Genomic DNA, 21,397 nt, shown 5'->3' with positions numbered 1-21,397 from the left:
CCAGCCTCTGGGCTAGTCTTAATGGTCTGTTACAGTCACAAACACACTGTGCCAACTTAATCAAATGTTTCTTCTCCTTCTCTCTCCTGTTCTTCCCGTCTGTCCATTGTTGGAAACCTGTCCATTAATTTCTCCTATATGGATGGATTTGGGTATAGTTATAGCAGGGGTTGTGAATTAAAGATGTAAGGAGAGGGGGAGCGCTTTCAGACTCTTAGGATGCAGCTAACCTGACTAGTTTATGATGAAGTGGTGTCTGTCCCCCTCTCTGTCTCCTTCTCTGACCCATAACAGGGGGGGGGGGGGGGTCACCTAATCTTCTGTGGATGCAGTGCTGTTCATTAGGAAGATCATATCCTGTCCTCTCTTTCACTCTACAGTTTCCTCTCCAATCCTTATTACCACTCAGATATAAATCTAGTATGACTGACTCTCTAACCACGAAAATACCACGATCCCCTTGACAGCAAACATCGATAAACCATCAGCGAGTAAACAGTTAACCCGCTAAACACTACCCCTCTCATCCTCTCCCCACTCCCCCGTGACAAACCTCGCCAAAACCCTCCCGTGCGCCCATGTCCTTGGTTCAGGCGACATTCGGTGAACCTCGGACAGACCCTCGCACGTGAGGCGACGGGCCATTTAATTCATAATTCTGTCCTCTATTCCTAACGTTGTTCTGAATGCCTAGCACCACACCAGAAGGCAGGGAGACCTGCAGGGAGAGAAAACGCCCTGCGTTGTTTCACAGGCATGTGGAATCTGTAGGCTACATACATAACATCCCCATGGAGAGCAAAAACACATTTCATACTGTCTTATTAATGCAGTATATGGATGCACCGATACCGCGTAATTCAGACATAAGGCTATCGGATGTATTTTTATCAACTGTGGGCCTGATGATTTGGTAGGCTACTCTCGATAAAATAGGTTATCAATATGTTCTTAATAAACAGAACGCTTCGATGTGACACCACGGTAGACTATGATGACAATTAACAAGAATAATCTGCCTACTAAACCCGTCGAATAGGAACCACGCGGTGTTACCCTTTGTAAAATGAATAGGCTATTAGTTTGAATATTGGGGTAGGCTTAGACAGGAATAACTGATCCACGTTGACGTATCCACGAAGCGGAAAATAAATGCGCCAAGGCATTGTGGGCTGGATAGCCAACATGGGCGCAAGGAACAGCATTTATAACAATATAAAACTTGGTAGAAAAGTATTACCTTTGGCTTGAGTCTCATATTCGGCTACGATCTCCTTGTCCTTTCGGAATTTGGCCGTAGACATCATGGCTTGTTCTTCTAATCAAAAACACTATTCGTCGCAATAATGGGTTATAGGAGCAATCAGAGAAAAAAAATGGAACTGTAACTATTCGCTTGGAAGCAGACCCCACTGAAATATTGATAGCGAGCAGCCCCACAGCCCGTGGAATGGTATTGTCTTCTACCCCCTTCACTCTGGCCGCATTGCAAGAGTTTGGCGCTGCCGTATTCCCATTCGTGTGGACCCCTTCCTCAATGCGTTCCCAAACCCGTTTATAAAGCAAACAGAGGAGAGATGCATTCCCCTAAACCAACAATAACCAGTCAGCCAGCACGGCCGGATGCGGAGACTCCCAAAAAGTTTAGTCCTTCAGTGAGTGGCTGTAACCACGACGGTCGGAGGATGGCTTGGCTCCGTGGCTCTCTGCTCTTCCTCCTAGAGTCAGAGTGGGGTACATGGATGAGCTGGGAATGGGAAGCCAATGCGCAGGCATGGGGAAAAGCACACACACCATGCATGTATCGCATTTATTTGGTTGATACATAAACTGCTGAGTGCTTGTCCATACATATTCATTATCACACTAGCCCAGTATTTAATACTGTGTATGTATGGATAAAATAGTGGGCTTTTACACATCATTCAAACCTATAACAATGGGCAACTTTATTGATACTGCAGTGATTCGGACAGATGCTGGGTGTTGCCATGTGTCTGGGGGTGGGTGTAGGGCCTTACAGGGTTGGGAGGGCAGTCAGATGATATCCAACTGTAGTTCTGAACAGTGACGGACCCTTGCCTACACACTACACTGTAATAACACATAGGGCTAATCTGACTCAATATAATAGCTGTACTCTTGAATTGTGATCGACTAATTATCCGGCCGGCAGAAATGCATTACATTGTTTTAGGGTGGGGTCATATCTGGCAGAGCCCAGAGAACATAAAGCTACAAATATATTTCAGTTCAATGTGGTCCAACGTGCCCATGACATTGACAATATAATTGACTAAAAACAGTTTAACTCCGGGTGTGTTGTGAAAAGCAAAAACTCAGAAAAAGGTAAGAACACTTAAAAACAAACTGGGGTACCTTTTATCCCCTATAAAAGGTACCCCAGTTTGTTTTTAAGATAAAAGGTACCCCAGTTTGTTTTTAAGTGTTCTTACCTTTTTCTGAGTTTTTGCTTTTCACAACACACCCGGAGTTAAACTGTTTTTAATTTTTTTGTAAATTATATAGGCAGTTACACTTTGTATTAGTTTATTGGTAGCTTAGAACACGTTACAGGTCATATAGCCTAGGCCTATATCATTGTGTGAAATAGAGTCATGTGGTGCTTGCAAAACATGGGCATATCGCAATGTCAACCAATCAATGAGTTATAGCTGTTTTACTAAACTAACTATAGCAGCTGAGCGACAACCCCTTTAAAGAAGGTGCAACTGTTGCATTTGAGCATGTGTGGCATAAGAATGAAAGCCCTGTGGAAGCAGCCTGTTGCTAAATTCACAAATATTTCCTTTTCACTCATCCATAAGTGAAGGGGGAAATAATAGTGATCAAGCTATATACGAATAAAGTATTTCGCTTTTTTTTTGCCATAGAAAAGTCTCAGGACCAGAGGTAGGCTAAGGAGCTAGCTAGTCAAGTCCACTGAGATATAATAAGAAGGTACAGTCTCCGGGACACCGTTAGCCAACTAGCTAGATACCCATTGTCTTTCTACAAACGTTGACATACATCCAAGTTATAAGTTGCAAAAGTTACTTTTCTAACTATTTGTGTCATATAAACGCATACTGCATCGCACACGCTTTACAATGCAAGTTGCTAAAAGCCAATCTTATTCATGCACCACATTGATAACCACAAAATAACCCCGCCTCTTCATGGAAATATATTAGATTTTACATCTTTCGATTGGTTGAATTGATTATGAATGACATAGCATCCTTTAAATCGACTGTCAAGATTACCTAGGTAGGCGTGATTTACGATTATTACCCAATGGAATAGTCATTATTGTCCCCGAGAGCCAATCGAAATTTGACATAAAGCCGTTTAAAAAATGTTTCAGGAAGTATCGGCAGCTAACAGGAAGTTATAAACAATCAACACAACAGTGAAACTAGCTGGCTACTACTACAACAATTGACTGAATCTGTGAATGCAACGACGTAACTGAACAAAGATTCAGGAAATTGTTTCATATGAGAAGAGCACGTCGAAGATAAGTTGAAATGGCAACAGACCATTGGCTATTTTGAACATCGGATGCTGTGTTATTGTGGTCACTCGTTACTTTAACGAACGTAGCTAACGATAGCTATCTTGCGGCTCTGTGTTGACAAGTAGTTAACGTAGCTAGCTTGCTATCAACAAGAGTCGGTAGCTATCTAGTTAGCTAATTATTGACACCTCCAATATAGACGTGGAAACGTTAACGGTAGCTATATGACAACGTTACGCCATCTGATTTGTGGCGTATGTTTTATAACCAACCTGCTGCTAGCGACGTCCAGCTAGTTGTTGCTAGCTAAGTTATCCACTAAGTTATCCAGTAACAATAGTGTTTAGCTAGCTAACTTAGGTAACAGTTAGCGATACATTTTTATTTTTGGTAACGTTCGCTTCAGAGGAGCTACCATTGCTACATTGATCGATCTGTTTTGACACATTTCCTCTGGACACTGGGATTCTGGGGCTAGCAGAACAGTATTTGAAGAGCATGTCTACCTCCAACTTCAAAAACAAATGTGTCACTCAAGTGAATTGTATATACTGTGAGAGTCTACTCTGCACAAGAGGAATGAAGGCAGTACTTCTTGCAGACACCGAAATTGAGCTGTTTTCTACGGACATACCTCCCAACAGGTAAGCAATACCGCCACTATGGTGTTATGACATGATCACTGAATGTGTGGATGTAGTTGTCTAATTAGCTAATATTATGTTTTCTATTGGGGGAGGGGATCGCTCAGCTGTTTTTGTTTGAGTGTTTGTGATTACAGTGAGATATAGTGAATACTTTATACATTGACATAAGTTCTTATCAATTATCACACTCTATGGCTAGAATGAGATGGTGCCCCTTTGTTCTCTCCCCCCTTCTAGGACTGTTGACTTTGTGGCCAGCTGCTACTCTACAGAAAGCTGCAGATGCAAACTGAGAGATATCGCCTGCCTGAAATGGTGTGTATTTAACCTTACTGTAATCACAGATTTGCCTACTCCCATCACTCTAACCTGTTTGCATCGCCATATAATCCTACGTGCTTTGTGTTTACAAAATAACAGTGCAACACTGCTGTGGCTGTTTTGGTGGGGGTGTTGTTTATTCATGTTTATAATGACAAATACCAATGTAAATGTGTGCAAATGTCCATGTGTTGTGCTTCAGTAGGAAGTTGTTCAGCCAGCAGTTTGGTGGGTACAGGGAGGCTTTTGTCAGGCCCCTTTTGTTTCTCCGGTGCTTTGTTGTTGTTCACAGAAACGCATTGGGTAGATAATAGACACCTACTGCCTACTGATAGTTAGCACTTTCACAGGTGCTCCCTATAAAAAGCTGACATGTTTTTTTTTTTGTTTCTCTCTCTCTCTTCCCTGTCTCTCTCTCTATATATATATTTCCCCCTACCCCTTTCTCTGTATCTATTTCCCACGCTCTGCCTCCCCTCTCTCCCCCTCTTCAGTGGTAATGTTGTGGGGTATCACGTGGTCGCTCCCTGTAAGCCCTGCTTGCTGTCCTGTAACAATGGCCATTTCTGGATGTTTAACAGTGATGCTGTGTCCACCCTCAACCGACTGGATGTTACAGGTTAAAACTTCTTCACTTACTGTCTCCCCAGCACACTGCCCTCTTACAGTGCCTGCTCATGAACAATACAGACTGTATCACAAGAGGAATGTCCTGAACCCAAAGGAGTTAGTTAAAGTAGATGTAAAGAAGAAATTCCCCTAAATACATAGTTTGTGACAAGACACAGTACCCTCTGCCAGACCGACTGACACAATGTTTGGCATTGTATGTGTACTCTTCCTATCTCTACTTCCACATCTGTAAGCACCAGCAGAAAAAAAATGCAGAGGTTGAATATATTACTTGGGGTCGTTGTGCAACGCCTGGATGCTAGCCTGTTTCCGCTTTGGCCAATTTTTGATTGGCTTAGCGAGTTGGCGAGACTTAATTAAACTGCTGCACCACAGTCTGCCACACACAAACTTTGGTGTTGACTTTGTCTTTTGTTGCAGGTTTAAACTTGTTGCTGTGGGGAGACCTTCCCGAGCTAGAGGACAGCGAGAACGAGGAATCAGAAAGCCCATCAGAGGAGGAGTGTATCAGGTAGAGAGGGATGAGAGATGGAGGAGCGAGATGTTACCCTGTGACCTACCAGAACCCCCAGGAACAGACAGAGAAGAAGCAGTGAGCGGAAGAGGAGAGGGGGGGCTTACCCTGTGACCACATCCCCCTTCCCAACATCTGCCCGTTAGAAACACACTCTCCTCTCATGGTCCAATCTTTCTCCCTTTCACTCTCTCTCTCTCTCCCTCTTTGGGTGAAACCAATGGTAGAACTGCCCTCTCTCCTCAAACTCACAACTGAACCCCCACTCAAACAAACTCATCTTTCTGATTCACCGACGGACTGCCGGATGGATGGATGGATGGTCTTACCATTTCACATGGCTATTTTATACCCTTTGGGTTGCCTATTGCCATTGGACACTGGATTAAACATTGTATGCTGTGTTTTAGATGTTTGTCAGTCCTGTGTTGCTCCTTGAACAATCACGATGATGTTGTGTTTAAGTTTCAGAATCTGACATTGTTTACATTGAGTATTTGCCAGTTTATCTTGTCACTCTCTCACGAGGAGGGCCAGTGTGATCAACAGATGGTACTAGAACATACAGTATAGATACGAGTTTGGTTCTAGGGCGACTCTGGTGGGACTAAAGATGCTCTAGGAAAATAGATTAGGCCTAATTACGCGCATGTCATCTGAACTTGGCGAAGGAGCCGGGCAGAAAATACATGATCGTGAAAAGGAAAGCTGATGTCCACTCACTACATTGTTGACATAGTAACAATATTGCAGCAAAAACAGTGAGAAAGTTGCAATCCAAACCCTGTATGATTGAAAACTTGAACGGTTGTGTGCTTGTCAGAGCACTGTATGAGTATACTGTATAATTGAGTATGGATCACTTACATAAAGGAGTGCCTGTGTAGAGCAGAACTTTCTATTGCTGCTGAAGCTTTTGCTTCAGCCGACCTTCTCAACTTGTATTCTAATGGCCTTGGATCTGATTTTTATTCTGTGGAGAGCTGTGGGCTGACTGTCATTGCAGGAGGTCATGCTCACCCTCTCACTGGAACTAAAATGTGTTCGCTAGCATTGTTTTGATGCATCGGTGCCCAGCAAGTACTGTCGCAATGAGTGACATATCTTACATTAGCGTTAATATACCTCCCAGTTCAAGCAGACAAGCTATGCCTGTGTTAAAAAGATATGTTGAAGCTTACATGGGATATTATTTTAGGGGTCATAACGAGCATTACAAAAGGTATACCTACACACCAAATACCTGAAATGGCAGTCACCAAGGCCCAGCGCAGTCAAAAATGTGATTTTTATGTTTCTACACTGAGGATGGAATAATACTGTGAAATTGTGAATATGATGATAATGCCTTTTTAGAGTAAAAGCTGTTTGAAAAGACCACCTGAAATTGCAGCCTGTTTTGGTGGGATGGAGTTTTGACGTGCCTGGTATCACCACCGGGCAGTAAATTGGTTAATGGACCAATAAGAAAGAGTTCCAAACCTCTCGGCCAATAACAACTAGTTTTCCGTTTCCCCTCCCCACTCAGACCACAAAATTCTTGCTTGAGAAATTGCTCTTTGCTAAGAAGCTATTTTAGTTTATTTTTGACAATGTTTAATTCAAAACTATCACATCAAGGTACTTGATTGTTACCCAGAAGTGAGTTCATATTGAGGTGAAAGCAGTTGCATTGGACCTCATTTTAAATGATGTTCTAAGCTCTGGTTTAGTGGATCACGTCTTGTGACGTGATTAACAAAATGATTAGCCATTTATCTAAATCCCACAGACAATCTCTTTCCACTTAAATGTTCCTTTTGTTTAATTTCCATTCACAAAAGCAATGTTTTGTAGTGTACTGTTAGTTTTTATTTTTCTCTTGTTTATTTCACATTTCACTTGCATTTGAGTGTTACGTTTGGAGGCTGGTTTTTGTTTTGAGGTTTTACCTTAGTGACGGTATCACCTAAGAGCTTCCTATAGCATAGGACAATAGGGAGATAATCAATGACCATCAAAACCGTGACCAATTAAAAAAAATATTAAAAAAAAAAAAAATCTCCCTTGAATATGATTAACTTAAGGAGCGTGCTTTTTATTTATTCATTTTAATGTATGTATTTATTAACAGGCATTTGCTGTGTTTATACTGATGTGACTTGCCCTGCTGAAAAAATATGTATATTCTGAAACTGCACTGAAACTGCATTGGTAGTTTGAAACGTTTGTTATGTTTAAGGCTTCTTGTATTGATAATACACCTTTTTCCAAAATATCTATTGTTGTGTGAACTTTTTGGTCACAAAGAATCTTCAGGTACTGAAGCAACTCTTCACATGTGAGTTCTCTAACATTGAGTTCAGTCCTAACTGTGTAGGTGTGTAATGTCTGTGGATGTGATGTTGGAATGTTGCTCTGACTGTCCTGGTCCTGATCTGCCAGCCTGCCATGGCAGCTCTCAAGTGATTCCGCCAGCACTGGGCTCCCTGCAACACACAATACATACAGCACAGCCATGGTAGGAGTCCATATGCACACTCAGCAAACGTGCGTGTTTAGGTTTTACCGGAAGTCCTCACAAGAACAGTAAACCAACAAGAATTCTGAGAAGTGAGGCCATTTTGCCATCCACACTTTGAGAAAGGCTATTTTATGCTTAGGAGTTAGGGTTAAAATTAAGGTTAGGGAAGGATTTTTAAATGGAAATTGTTGGTCCCCAAAAAGTCCTAAAGTATAGTAAGACATGCTGCCTTCAGAAACTATTCAGACCCCTTGACTTTATTCACATTTTGTTACATTACAGCCTTATTCTAAAATTGATTAAAATGGGTTTTTTTTCCCCTTCATCAATCTACACACAATACCCCATAATGACAAAGCTAAAACAGTTTTTCTAGACCTATATTTACATAAGTATTCAGACCCTTTACTCAGTAGTTTGTTGAAGCACCTTTGGCAGCGATTATAGCATCGAGTCTTCTTGGGTATGACGCTACAAGTTTGGCACCCGTATTTGTGGAGTTTCTCCCATTCTTCTCTGTAGATCCTCTCAAACTCTGTCAGGTTGGATGGAGAGCGTCGCTGCACAGTTATGTTCAGGTCTCTCCAGAGATGTTCGATCGGGTTCAAGTCTAGACTCTGGCTGAGCCACTCAAGGACGTTCAGAGACTTCTGCGTTGTCTTGGCTGTGTGCTTAGGGTCGTTGTCCTGTTGGAAGGTGAACCTTTGCCCCCAGTCTGAGGTCCTGAGCGCTCTGGAGCAGGTTTTCATCAAGGATCTCTCTGTATTTTGCTCCTTCTCATCTTACAGCATTAAGATCAGGACCAGTCTACTGTCAGTCTGTATGTACACACACGTCACACTGTGCAATGTAACCCCCTCTCTGTTTCGTCTCACAGGATATTGATGAGGAGTATGAACCAAAAGGCCTGTCCTGATTTTTCTACTGGGTTAGAACCCAGACGTCACCAGACTGAATATCATCATACAGCTTCCAGTCACTGGGTTGGTACTTTTGTGTATTGGTTTTAGCTTGTGTGTTTCTACATGTACCCTGTGTGTGTGATGGCGCTCCTCAGGGATGACTATAACACGGAGGAGTCTCCACTTACTGACGAGGAAGAGCAGGAGAACTACGCCAGAGAATTGTACCCTTCCAACAATATCATTTTCGGTTATGATACTTTGCAATCTTTGTTTTTCATTCCCTTCACCTTGATCACCAGACTACTAAGACTGTCGATGAAGATCAAACCGTTCCAAACATCCTGTACTTTCAACATGAACCCTCTCAATTACTGTATGCCCGCTATAAGTGATAATGTTCCATAGGTACAGCTGAAGGAGGGAACATTGCGTCATGCAGGAGCGAGGAGAAAGATGAGTTTGCCGTCCAACTGCCACCGGCGTCCCCCAGTGGCTTGAGAGGAGCGGCACACACAGACAGCCATAGCTACCCACCAGGTGAAAGACCTCGGCCCTGGGGCGAATGGCTGCTCTTGTCATATAGTAATATCACCTGAATTTCAACCAAGAGTAAATGACCAAATGTCTCCGTTTCAGTTCTGATTTAATGTATGATAGATAGTATTACTTGCACTTCTATAACACTTTTTTTTAAATTATCAAATTAAAATAAAATGTTATGTCACATGCGCCGAATACATCAGGTATTACTGTGAAATGCTTATTTACGAGCCCATAACCAACAATGCAGTTTTAAGAAAAATAAGTGTTAAGTAAAAAATAGATAAGTCTAAAATAATAATTCAAGAACAGCAGTAAAATAACAGTAGCGAGGCTATATACAGGGGGTACCGGTACAAAGTCAATGTGTAGGGGCACAGGTTAGTCAAGGTAATTGAAGTAAAATGTACATGTAGGTAGAGTTGGTCACTATGCATAGATGATAAACAGAGAGTAGCCGCAGTGTAAAATAGGGGGTGGGGGGACAATGCAAATAGCTGTTCAGGAGTCTTATGGCTGGGGGGGCAGAAGCTGTTAAGAAGCCTTTTGGACCTAGACTTGGCGCTCTGGTACCGCTTGCCATGCAGTAGCAGAGAGAACAGTCTATGACTAGGGTGGCTGGAGTCTTTGACAATTTTTAGGGCCTTCCTCTGACGCCGCCTGGTATAGAGGTCCTGGATGGCAGGAAGCTTGGCCCCAGTGATGTATTGGGCCGTACGGACTACCCTCTGTAGTGCCTTGCGGTTGGAGTTCGAGCAGTTACCATACTAGGCAGTAATGCAACCATGCTCTCGGTGGTGCAGCTGTAGAACTTTGAGGATCTGAGGACCCATGCTAAATCTTTTCAGCCTCCTGAGGGGGAATAGGCTTTGTCGTGCCCTCTTCACAACTGTCTTAGTGTGTTTGGACCAATATAGTTTGTTGGTGATGTAGACACCAAGGAAGTTAAAGCTCTCAACCTGCTCCACTACAGCCCTGTCGATGAGAATGGGGGCGTGCTCAGTCCTCCTTTTCCTGTAGTCCACAACCATGGTGCTGCTTCATGGTCTGTTTCAACAAAGTGTGATTTGTTTAGCTTGAACTAATTAGGTTAGGAGACTTCACTCAGTCTGGCAGCCAGCTGTTTTTTTGATGTGTCACAGGCCACCCGGCTGCCTATTCAAGTCTGTTGTCAAGACCCCCCTGCTGTCCTGCTCTCTGACAACCGAACACAAGAGGGCAGCATATCATTGCCATTCCACTCATTGTAGGTTCACATATAGATTGATAGCCACAAAGGACAATCCACATTGTTAAAGGGCTTCAAAGGCTTTAATATGTGATGAAAGAGTTTGAATGATTTTGAATGACAATGTGTGTCAGGTGGTTCCTACCTCTATCCTTCCGGGTCTGTTTTCTGCTTGTCACTTACTGGTAGCGAGGGACTTTTAATTTCCTTTTCATATCTAAAAGTTTGATCATGAATATTTGTAGGATATTGTTTTACGCCTATTCAAACAGATAGGGAACTATATATAAAATGTGATTGCGGTCCAAAAATGCAATTATATTCCTCAATGCCGAGTCTTTCCAGATCCTTGCCCTCTTCAATTCAAACCAGAGGTTTCCAATGGGGTTCAAGTCTGAAGACTGAGATGGCAGTTGCAACATGTTGATTTTGTGATCAATTACCAATGACTTAGTGGATTTTCAGTTGTGCTTGAGCTTATTGTCTTGCTGTATGATTCACTTGCGTCAAAGTTTCAGCCTCTCGGCAGAGGCAACCTGATTTTTGCCTAAAAATGTTCTGGCACTAGGTGAAGTTCATGATGCCGTTGACCTTAAAGGCCCCCAGGACCAGTAAAAGCAAAATGGCCCCATAACATCAAAGATCCACCACCATATTTTACAAGTAGGTATGGGGTTCTTTTCTGCATATTTCTTTCATAGCAAAAACCCACCACTGGTGTGCGTGGCCAAAGAGCTCTATTTTCATGTCATTCAACAAATGTAAACTCCAGGAGTTTGGCTAAACGGCGTTGGCACTTGGATTGGAACCGGTGCTATGGTCAGATGACATGAAAATAGAGCTCTTTGACCACACACATCAGTGTTGGGTTTTGCGGTTTAAAAAATCTGCATATACAGAGAAGGGCTACTGCAAAATATGTTGGCAGCAACAAACCTGGATGCCTCTAAAAGGAGGCTGAAATTTGGCCGCAAAGTGGATCTTCAGCAAGAAAACTACCCCAAGTACCAATTACAATGTGTTCCAATAACCCCAAACACACATTAGTATCAAAATAATTTCCCCCCCCAAAAATTGCATACAATAATAGCTCAGTATTTGTATTATTTTATGCAGTCTTTTTTTGTTCATCTTTATCAAGGGTGCTAATCATTTTGGACCTGACTGTATCTGTCCCTATACAGAGAGATTTGACAGCAGTTTGTAAAGAAGGGAGACTGACTAATCCACTCTGAAACTCCACTGTGTAACTATGAATAAAATATTTTAAAAATCAAAGATAAAAAAGGAAATATGAGAAAGAGGCAGGGCAAGAGAGATGATATGGAGGAGGATGTTTGCTTTGAAATTCGACTCTTACTGAGCTCCCTCCACGCCCAACTAAATTCTCTGTGCGCACAGCTCGCTGCATTGCCATAGAAACCTTCCCTTTAATCACAACAGAACCTAATTTCTTCCTCCTGACAAAGGCTCCACATCTGCCTTGGAGACCGCCTGCACCAGCCAGTCCCCAGCCCAGTCCCAAGGCCCACCTCCTACTCTCTAAGCCCTGCCAACCAGCAGGCCACCACTACTCTTCCTACTCTCTCCTCTTTTCACTGTCTCCCTCACTTTCTTATTTCCTCCCCATTTTCCTTCTCTTATTACTCCCATGCTCTTTCCATTCACTTCTCCACCTTCTGCCCCCACTATCCTTTTTGCCGTCTACTCTGATTTGAGCCCCTATTCTTATCCCTATTTTGCTTCACATGAAATATTGCGAGTAGTCTCAGACAAAGCATAAGAGCAGCTAGTGGAAACTTGCTGAGAGACATTTTACACCCACACTTGCCAGACCTGCATCTACAGGAACACTCTCTGTCTCTCTCGCTCTCGCTCTCTTATCTGAGCTTTCCAAACTGGCCTGTTTCCTGTTCATTTTTGCCATTTCTATCTCACCTCCTCTATGTCCTTATCAGTTACAGTCAATGTCCTGTTTTGTATTATTTTTTTCCTGTGTTTTTGCCTTCACTCTCTCTTTTGGCTCTCGTCACTGTAGGTCGAGTCAAAACGACACTTAATTTATTTTACGTAATACTTGCATGCAGTTCGTCAATCCTTTCCAAATCCGTTTAGATATGTGTATGTATGACAACATATTTTCCCTCTCCCCTGGTAGGATTCACTTTTTATATGGCATGTTATCAGCTTCTAAGCACAAGAGAGGGCAATGGATTTTTATTGCTCCGATAAATCACCTCCCTTCACACAAACCAGAAATATAATTTATTTGCAACAACTCCGTGATCTGCACCGGTTAAGACTCTCACCCTAATTCCCTTTTCTCTCTCTCTCCTTTTCAGATTGTCTTTTTGGGAATTGTGCCAGGTATTTCCCTAGTCTGCCTGCTGCTCTGGAACATGACTAAAGAGCCCAGAGCCCTCCCCCCATTCCCCTCCAATTCACCCACCAATATGTGCTGCTAGGCAACCAGCAGACCAAGAGTCTCCAACCAATCAGGCTGTGCTGTTATTTTTCAAATCCGTTGATTGAACCTCTACCTTCAGATACCATTTTATTCATGTTCTGTTTTAGGTTTTATTCTCACTTTAAAGGGTCAGTTTTCCAGGCTTTGTGTATTTTGGGGGGTGAATGTTGTGCCTAGTCCTATACTTGGCATAAAGGCAGTCCACCACTAAGCGGCAACACTAGCAGTTTACCTTTGCTTTCAGCTGGGCAAAAAAACAGGCTACCGGGCAGTGGATGCTAAGTAATCTAGATCCTTTACCTGTAGATATTTTGTAATTGACTGTGTGATTGACACAGATGTCCGTTTAATATGATTATACAACGTTATATCATTATCAGCAGTGCTACTATTGTCAGTACACTTGCATTAAAGTCATGATAGTCATCACTTTTCAGTAGTTCTAAATTAAAAAGCAAGCGATGTTATTATGCTCTCTTTCATAGTGGTTTTCCCTTCTATGAGAGGACATACATCTGAAATACTTGTGTTCTGGTGTGGACTTAAAACCCCTCAGTTTGTGGTAAATGTGAAATGTTGAGATGACCGAGTCTGCTGGAACCAGAACAGGCCCTGGGCTAGGTTAAACATTAGTCTTGATCAGCCTTCTGAGTTTCAGTTGACTTGGCGTCATTCTGCCATTTACAGGAAGTTTGCTCATGAATAATTACAGCGGCCCTCCATTTCACAGGCTGCTAAGGGGGTTCTAGTTTGTGTGTCTGAGGAGCCATGTAAATCCCCCACTGGTGGAAAAAGTACCCAACTGTCATACTTGAGTAAAAGTAGAAAATGACTCAAGTGAAAGTCACCCAGTAAAATACTACTTGAGTACAATTCTTTGGTTTTAAATATACTTATGTATTAGAAGTAAATGTAATTGTTAAAATATACTTAAGTATCAAAAGTAAAAGTATAAATCATTTCAAATTCCTTATATAAAGCAAACCAGACGGCACAATTTTCCTGTCCTGGTAAGTATTAAAAATGTAACGAATACTTTTGGGTGTCAGGGAAAATGTATTGAGTAAAAGGGCATTATTTTCTTTAAGAATGTAGTGAAGTAAAATTAAAAGTTGTCAAAAATATAAATAGTAAAGTACAGATAACCCAAAAAACGACTTAAGTAAAAAATACTTTAAAGTACTACTTAAGTACTTTACACCACGGAATTCCCCTGAGCCCCAACTTTATTTCACCATGTGCACTGGGGACCACTGCTTTTTACGAGGGCTCCGTATTCCCTGTTATTACAGGTCCAAACATCTATTCTCTTATTCCTCCTCGCCCTTTCATTCCACTTGAATTAGTTTGCCCTAAATATTTCAAAAACTAAAAAAGTTTGTATTTGGGACAAATCATTCACTAAACCCAGACCTCAACTAAATCTTGTAATGAATAATGTGGAAATTGAGCAAGTCGAGGAGACTAAACTGCTTGAAGTAACCCAGGATTGTAAACTGTCACGGTCAAAACATACTGATACCACAATAGCTAAGATGGGGGATGTCTGTCTGTAATAAAGTGCTGCTCTGCCTTCTTAACAGCACTATCAACAAGGAAAGTCATAAAGAGGGACTTAGGAAAATTACAATTGGTATTGAAATGTTGAATACTCAGAGCTGTCTGTTTAAACTACAAGCACACAGCTCAGACACCTATGCATACCTCACAAGACATGCCACCAGAGATCTCTTCACAGTCCCCAAGTCCAGAACAGACTATGGGAGGCGCACAGTACTACATAGAGCCATGACTACATTGAACTCTATTCCACATCAAGTAACTCACGCAAGCAGTAAAATCAGATTTAAAAACAGATAAAAATACACCATATGGAACAGCGGGAAATGTGAAGAGACACACACACAGGCACAGACACACGCATATACACACACACATAATAACATACGCACTATGTACACATGTAGTTTGTGTTGTAGAAATGTAGCAGTAGAGTAATGGCCTGAGGGTACACACTTAATGTGTTGTGCAATCTGCTGTGAAATGTAATGTCATGTTTTTTTGTATAACTGCCTTTATTTTGCAATACCCCAGGAAGAGTAGCTTCTGCCTTGGCCACAGCTAATGGGGATCCATAATAAATACAAATATCTCTCGGCCAGCCCTGGTTCTTTCTCTGTCCTTCCTTAGTCTCTATGCTCCTATCAGTCCCTCCCCCACCCTATCCCCCAAGTGTCCCTCCTCGTCTCTGCTCTCTGGTGGCTGTGCAGATGGTTCTTTGTTGGTGTTTCATTATGGGGCCGAGGTCAGTGTGCCCTAACATTAACCCATGGACACTCCTCCCTCGGTTTCTCTGTCTCACGGCCTCCGAATGGTACGCCATAATTTCTCAATCAACGTTCGCTTATCTATGACGTCTCCTTAACTACAGCTCCACCAATGTTTGAGAATACACAGAATGTCAGTCTCTCGCTACCTTGGTGATGAGGAAGGAGCTTTATAAACCCCCAGATAAAGATCTAGCCAGTAGCCACCCTACAATTCAACTGTTGTGGTTGTGACTGAAAGGAAGAGCATATCTGTATTACCAACCATAATTTACCTAATACATCAGAAGATAGTCAAATTTCAGAAGAGCTGAGACATTTCAATTTGGACACCGTCTCATTGGTGTTCAATCTACACTGAACGAAAATACAAACGCAACATGTAAAGTGTTGGTCCCATGTTTCATGAGCTGAAATAAAAGATCCCAGAAATGTTCCATATGCACAAAAGCCTTATTTCTCTATAATGTTGCGCACAAATTTGTCTACATCCCTATTCGTGAGAATTTTTGCTTATGCCAAGATAATCCATCCACCTGACGGGTGTGACATATTAAGAAGCTGATTAAACAGCATGATCACAGGTGCACCTTGTGCTGTGGACAATAAAAGGCCACTCTAAAATGTGCAGGTTTGTCACACAACATAATGCCACAGATGTCTCAAGTTAAGGGAGTGTGCAATTGGCATGTTGACTGCAGGAATGTCCACAAGAGCTGTTGCCAGAGAACTGAATGTTAAGTTCTCTACCATAAGCCATCAACATTTTTTTTAAAATTCAGTACGTCCAACCGGCCTCACAACTGCAGACTACGTGTATGGCGTTGTGTGGGCGAGCGGTATGCTAATGTCAACGTTGTGAACACATGGTGGGGTTGTAACACAATTGCACAGAGATACATTGCCATGCCATTCATCCTCCGCCATTGCCTCATGTTTCAGCATGATAATACACTGTCCCATGTCACTTTAATGAAGACGCAGAGAGTCAGGAAGCAGGTACAGATGACTAGTTTAATAATGTCCCTAGAGCGTTACAAAACAAGAGACGCGTCTGACATGAAAACAGAACCAATACTGCCTGATGACTGAGGTTGGTGAGGGCTATAATAAGGGAGAGTAGTCAGGGTGGTGCTGAAGTCCAGGTGTGCTTAACGATGGGAGCAGGTGTGCGCAATAATGGTTGCCAGGTGTGCGCAATGTGGGTTGCCAGGCCCGGTGGTTAGTAGACAGGCAACTTCTAGCGCCGGAGGGAGGAAGCAGGCGTGGCAGTGGCAAGGAAGGATCTGTACACAGAAGCTGAAAATGTTCCAATTCTTCCATGGCCTGCATACTCACCAGACATGTCATCCTTTGAACATGTTTGGGATGCTCTAGGTTGACTTGAACAACAGCGTGTTCCAGTTCCCGCCAATATTCAACAACTTCGCATAGGCCACAATCAACAACTATGTGAAGGAGATCTGCATGATGTAAATGGTGGTCACACCAGATACTGACTGGTTTTCTGATCCACATCTTTTATTTATTTTTACCCCCTTTTTCTCCCCAATTTCATGGTGTCCAATTGTTAGTAGTTACTGTCTTGTCTCATTGCTACAACTCCCGTACGGGCTCGGGAGAGACGAAGGTCGAGAGCCATGCGTCCTCCGAAACACAACCCAACCAAGCCGCACTGCTTCTTAACACAGCGTGCATCCAAACCGGAAGCCAGCCGCACCAATGTGTCAAAGGAAACACCGTACACCCAGCGTGCACTGCGCCCGGCCCACCACAGAGGTCGCTAGTGTGCGATGAGACAAGGATATCCCCACCGGCCAAACCCTCCCTAACCCGGACGACGCTAGGCCAATTGTGCGTCGCCCCATGGACCTCCCGGTCGCGGCCGGCTGCGACAGAGCCTGGGCTCGAACCCAGAGTCTCTGGAAGCAGCTGCGATGCAGTGCCTTAGACCACTGCACCACCCAGGAGGCCTATCTTTTATTTTTAAGGTGTCTGTGACCAACAGATATCTAAACTCAGCAAAAATAAATAAAACATCCTCTCACTGTCAACTGCGTTTATTTTCAGCAAACTTAACATGTGTAAATATTTGTACGAACATAAGATTCAACAACTGAGACAAACTGATCAAGTTCCACAGACATGTGACTAACAGAAATGGAATAACGTGTCCCTGAACCAAGGGGGGGTAAAAATCTAAAGTAACGTTTAATATCTGGTGTGGCCACCAGCTGCATTAAGTTCTGCAGTGCATCTCCTCCTCATGGACTGCACCAGATTTGCCAGTTCTTGCTGTAAGATGTTACTTAGCTCTTCCACCAAGGACAGTTGTTGTTGCCATCCTGTACCTGTCCTGCAGGTGTGATGTTCGGATCCACCGATCCTCTGCAGGTGTTGTTGTTACGTGGTCTGCCACTGCGAGGACAATCAGCTGTTCGTCCTGTCTCCCTGTAGCGCTGTCTTAGAAGTCTCACAGTACAGACATTGCAATTTATTGCCCTGACCACATCTGCAGTCCTCATACCTCCTTGCATCATGCCTAATGCATGTTCACACAGATGAGCAGGGACCTTTGGGCATCTTTGTTTATGGTGTTTTTCAGAGTCAGTAGAAGAGTCAGAGTCAGTATCCTAAATTTTCATAACTGTGACCTAAATTGATTACTGTCTGTAAGCTGTTAGTGTCTTAACGACCGTTCCACAGGTGCGTGTTCATTAATTGTTTATGGTTCATTGAACAAGCATGGGAAACAGTGTTTAAACCCTTTACAATGAAGATCTGTGAAGTTATTTTGATTTCTACGAATTATCTTTGAAAGACAGGATCCTGAAAAAGGGAAGTTATTTTTTTTGCTGAGTTTATGTTCCCAGTCATGTGAAATCCATAGATTAGGGACTAATTCATTTATTTCAATTGACTGATTTCCTTATGTGAACTGTAACTCAGTCAAATCTTTTAAATTGTAGCATGTTGTGTTTATATTTTTGTTGAGTATAAATTGGAGGCAAAATGTCTGATCTACTGGAGAAGGAAATGTAAATGTATCATCTGTTCTGTCATCCCACAACAGCTCTGCCTCATCATTGGTCAGAGCCACCATTATTGAGCCATTAGCCACGGATTCTAAGTTCAACAGCGATGCTGACTGACCCCACGGGTGATGGCGTTTTGCACCTAGTCCAAGTGTGTGTGGTCAAATCTGTTCAGAGAAAAATAAAATAATACTACATTTGAGAGCAACAATCAAATAAAATGTTATTGGTCACATACACATGTATGTTAATGCGAGTGTAGCAAAATGCTTGTGCTTCTAGTTCCGACAGTGCAGTAATACAGTACCTTACAAGTAATCTAACAATTCCCCAACAACTACCTAATACACACAAATCTAAAGGGGTGAATGAGAATATGTACATATAAGTATATGGTTGAGCGATGGCTGAGCGGCATAGGCAAGGTGCAATACATGGTATAAAATACAGTATATGCATGTGAGTAATGTAAGACATGTAAACATTATTAAAGTGCCATTTTTCAAAGTGGCATTGTTTAAGTGACTAGTGTTCCATTTATTATAGTGGCCAGTGATTGGGTCTCAATGTAGGCAGCAGCCTCTCTGAGGTAGTAGCTGTTTAGTAGTCTGATGGCCTTGAGATAGAAGCTGTTTTTCAGTCTCTCTGTCCCAGCTTTGATGCACCTGTACTGACCTCGCCTTCTGGATCATAGCGGGGTGAACAGGCAGTGGCTCGGGTGATTGTTGTCCTTGATGATCTTTATGGCCTTCCTTTGACATCGGGTGCTGTAGGTGTCATGGAGGGCAGGTAGTTTGCCCCCGGTGATGCGTTGTGCAGACCGCACCACCCTCTGGAGAGCCTTGGGTTGCCTGCGGTGCAGTTGCCGTACCGGGCGGTGATATAGTCCGACAAGATGCTCTCGATTGTGCATCTGTAAAAGTTTGTCAGGGTTTTGGGTGACAAGGCAAAATTCTTCCGCCCTGATGTTGAAGAGGCACTGTTGTGCCTTCTTCACCACACTGTCTGTGTGAGTGGACCATTTGAGACATGTGGACCATTGGAGACTTATATCTCCCTCACTAACTTCAAGCATAGCTATCTAAGCAGCTTACCGTTCGCTGCAGCTGTACACAGCCCATCTGTAAATAGCCCATCCAATCTACCTACCTCATCCCCTTATTGTTTCATTTACTTTTCTGCTCTTTTGCACACCAGTATTTCTACTTGCACATCATCATCTGCACATCTATAACTCCAGTGTTAATTTGCTAAATTGTAATTACTTCGCTACTATGCCCTATTTATTGCCTTACCTCCTCACGCCATATGCACACACTGTATATAGACTTTTTTTCTATTGTGTTGTTGACTGTACGTTTGTTTATTCCATGTGTAACTCTGTGTTGTTGTTTGTGTCGCACTGCTTTGCTTTATCTTGGCCAGGCCGCAGTTGTTAATGAGAACTTGTTGTCAACTGGCCTACCTGGTTAAATAAAGGTGAAATAAAATACATTTAGTTTGTCTGTGATGTTTACGCCAAGGAACTTTAAATCCTTCCACCTCCACTGCTGTCCCTTCAATGTGGACAAGGTGTTTCATGTTGTTTTGTTACATAACAAAAAAACACTTAAGGCATGACTTATGAATATAGGTTCGGAGGAAAAGGGTAGTGAGGAGGGTCCACCAATGAGATGCCTCTGAGCAGGCATTACACAGACCAATAGTCGCAGTACGGAACAGGTAGAATGAAGGCGGGAAACCTAGAGGGAGTTGGAGAAACTGAATTAGTGGAAATTTCCACTTTCCTGGCAAGGCAGGAGTGTGGGTGGGGCTTGAGATGGAATAAGGTGGTGTTGTACAAACACAGGGCACATGGAGTCATTCCCTTTTCTCCTTACTTCGACTCTGCTACTGGGGTGGGCTGCCATTAACCTTTTTCTCTACCACAATCTCTCTATAGAGCTCACCTTATCTATAGGCTATTCTTTCTACCTGCCACAGATGTTTGCACTTGGGAAAGCAGGAGATAACACCAAGAATAGAGTACAATAAGAATTCTTAAAATAGCACTCAGCAGGTTGGCCTATCGGGTTGAAGTAAAACACATTTTTTTCTCCACTTGCTCATCCATTCAGTACTTTTTCCTCTCTCCTTTACACTCTGTCCCTTTTCAGTCTCTTCACAAACTCCACTATTTTGGTACTAGCAGAAATAAAAGGTGGCATCCATTTTGCAAACCTTTCCACCCAGTCCTTTTCATTTCAGTCCTCTCTCCTTTAATGCTAATTTGACAAAACGAGAGATTAAATCAATGATTACATGCTTCAATGTTCCTGTCACCTTAAAATGAGCCGGACACCTCCGGGTTGGGGCCAAGGGGCCACATTCCAGGAGGTAGCCGGCCATGTGGCTTTGTAAGTCCACAGTCTGTAAGGATACAGAGAATACATCATGCAAGACCAATTACAGTGGTGAAGGTACGATAGCAATCATAGGTGTTTTCATTGTTGCATGTACAGTGCCTTGCGAAAGTATTCGGCCCCCTTGAACTTTGCGACATTTTGCCACATTTCAGGCTTCAAACATAAAGATATAAAACTGTATTTTTTTGTGAAGAATCAACAACAAGTGGGACACAATCATGAAGTGGAACGACATTTATTGGATATTTCAAACTTTTTTAACAAATCAAAAAATGAAAAATTGGGCGTGCAAAATTATTCAGCCCCTGCGATTACAGCTGTAAGTCGCTTGGGGTATGTCTCTATCAGTTTT

At 42.6% G+C, this 21,397-nt stretch overlaps 2 protein-coding genes across 3 annotated transcripts in view; one reads left to right on the top strand and one right to left on the bottom strand.

Annotated features, from left to right (window-relative positions):
* LOC110527111 (SLIT-ROBO Rho GTPase-activating protein 2) overlaps positions 1-1,962 on the bottom strand; it is a 123,502-nt gene extending 121,540 nt beyond the window's left edge. For both annotated transcript variants that reach the window (XM_036983320.2, XM_036983321.2), the window contains exon 1: positions 1,241-1,962. In XM_036983320.2, the coding sequence (XP_036839215.1) occupies positions 1,241-1,307 (67 nt within the window). In that variant the 5' untranslated portion in view covers positions 1,308-1,962. The remainder of the gene's footprint in view (positions 1-1,240) is intronic.
* Positions 1,963-3,218: 1,256 nt separating this feature from the next.
* Positions 3,219-7,890, top strand: LOC110527846 (protein FAM72A). Its single transcript, XM_021609398.3, has 4 exons — positions 3,219-4,164; positions 4,405-4,482; positions 4,983-5,107; positions 5,542-7,890. The coding sequence occupies exons 1-4, from the start codon at positions 4,019-4,021 to the stop codon at positions 5,634-5,636; spliced, it is 444 nt and encodes a 147-aa protein (XP_021465073.1). The 5' UTR covers positions 3,219-4,018; the 3' UTR covers positions 5,637-7,890.
* The last annotated feature ends 13,507 nt before the right edge of the window (positions 7,891-21,397 follow it).

This window comes from Oncorhynchus mykiss, chromosome 7, assembly GCF_057628025.1.
Source record: "Oncorhynchus mykiss isolate SJ-2025 chromosome 7, ASM5762802v1, whole genome shotgun sequence".
In the NCBI taxonomy this organism is placed as follows: Eukaryota; Metazoa; Chordata; class Actinopteri; order Salmoniformes; family Salmonidae; genus Oncorhynchus; species Oncorhynchus mykiss.
Note: the sequence above shows the minus strand (reverse complement) of the source record. Positions and strands in the feature narration are given on the sequence as shown.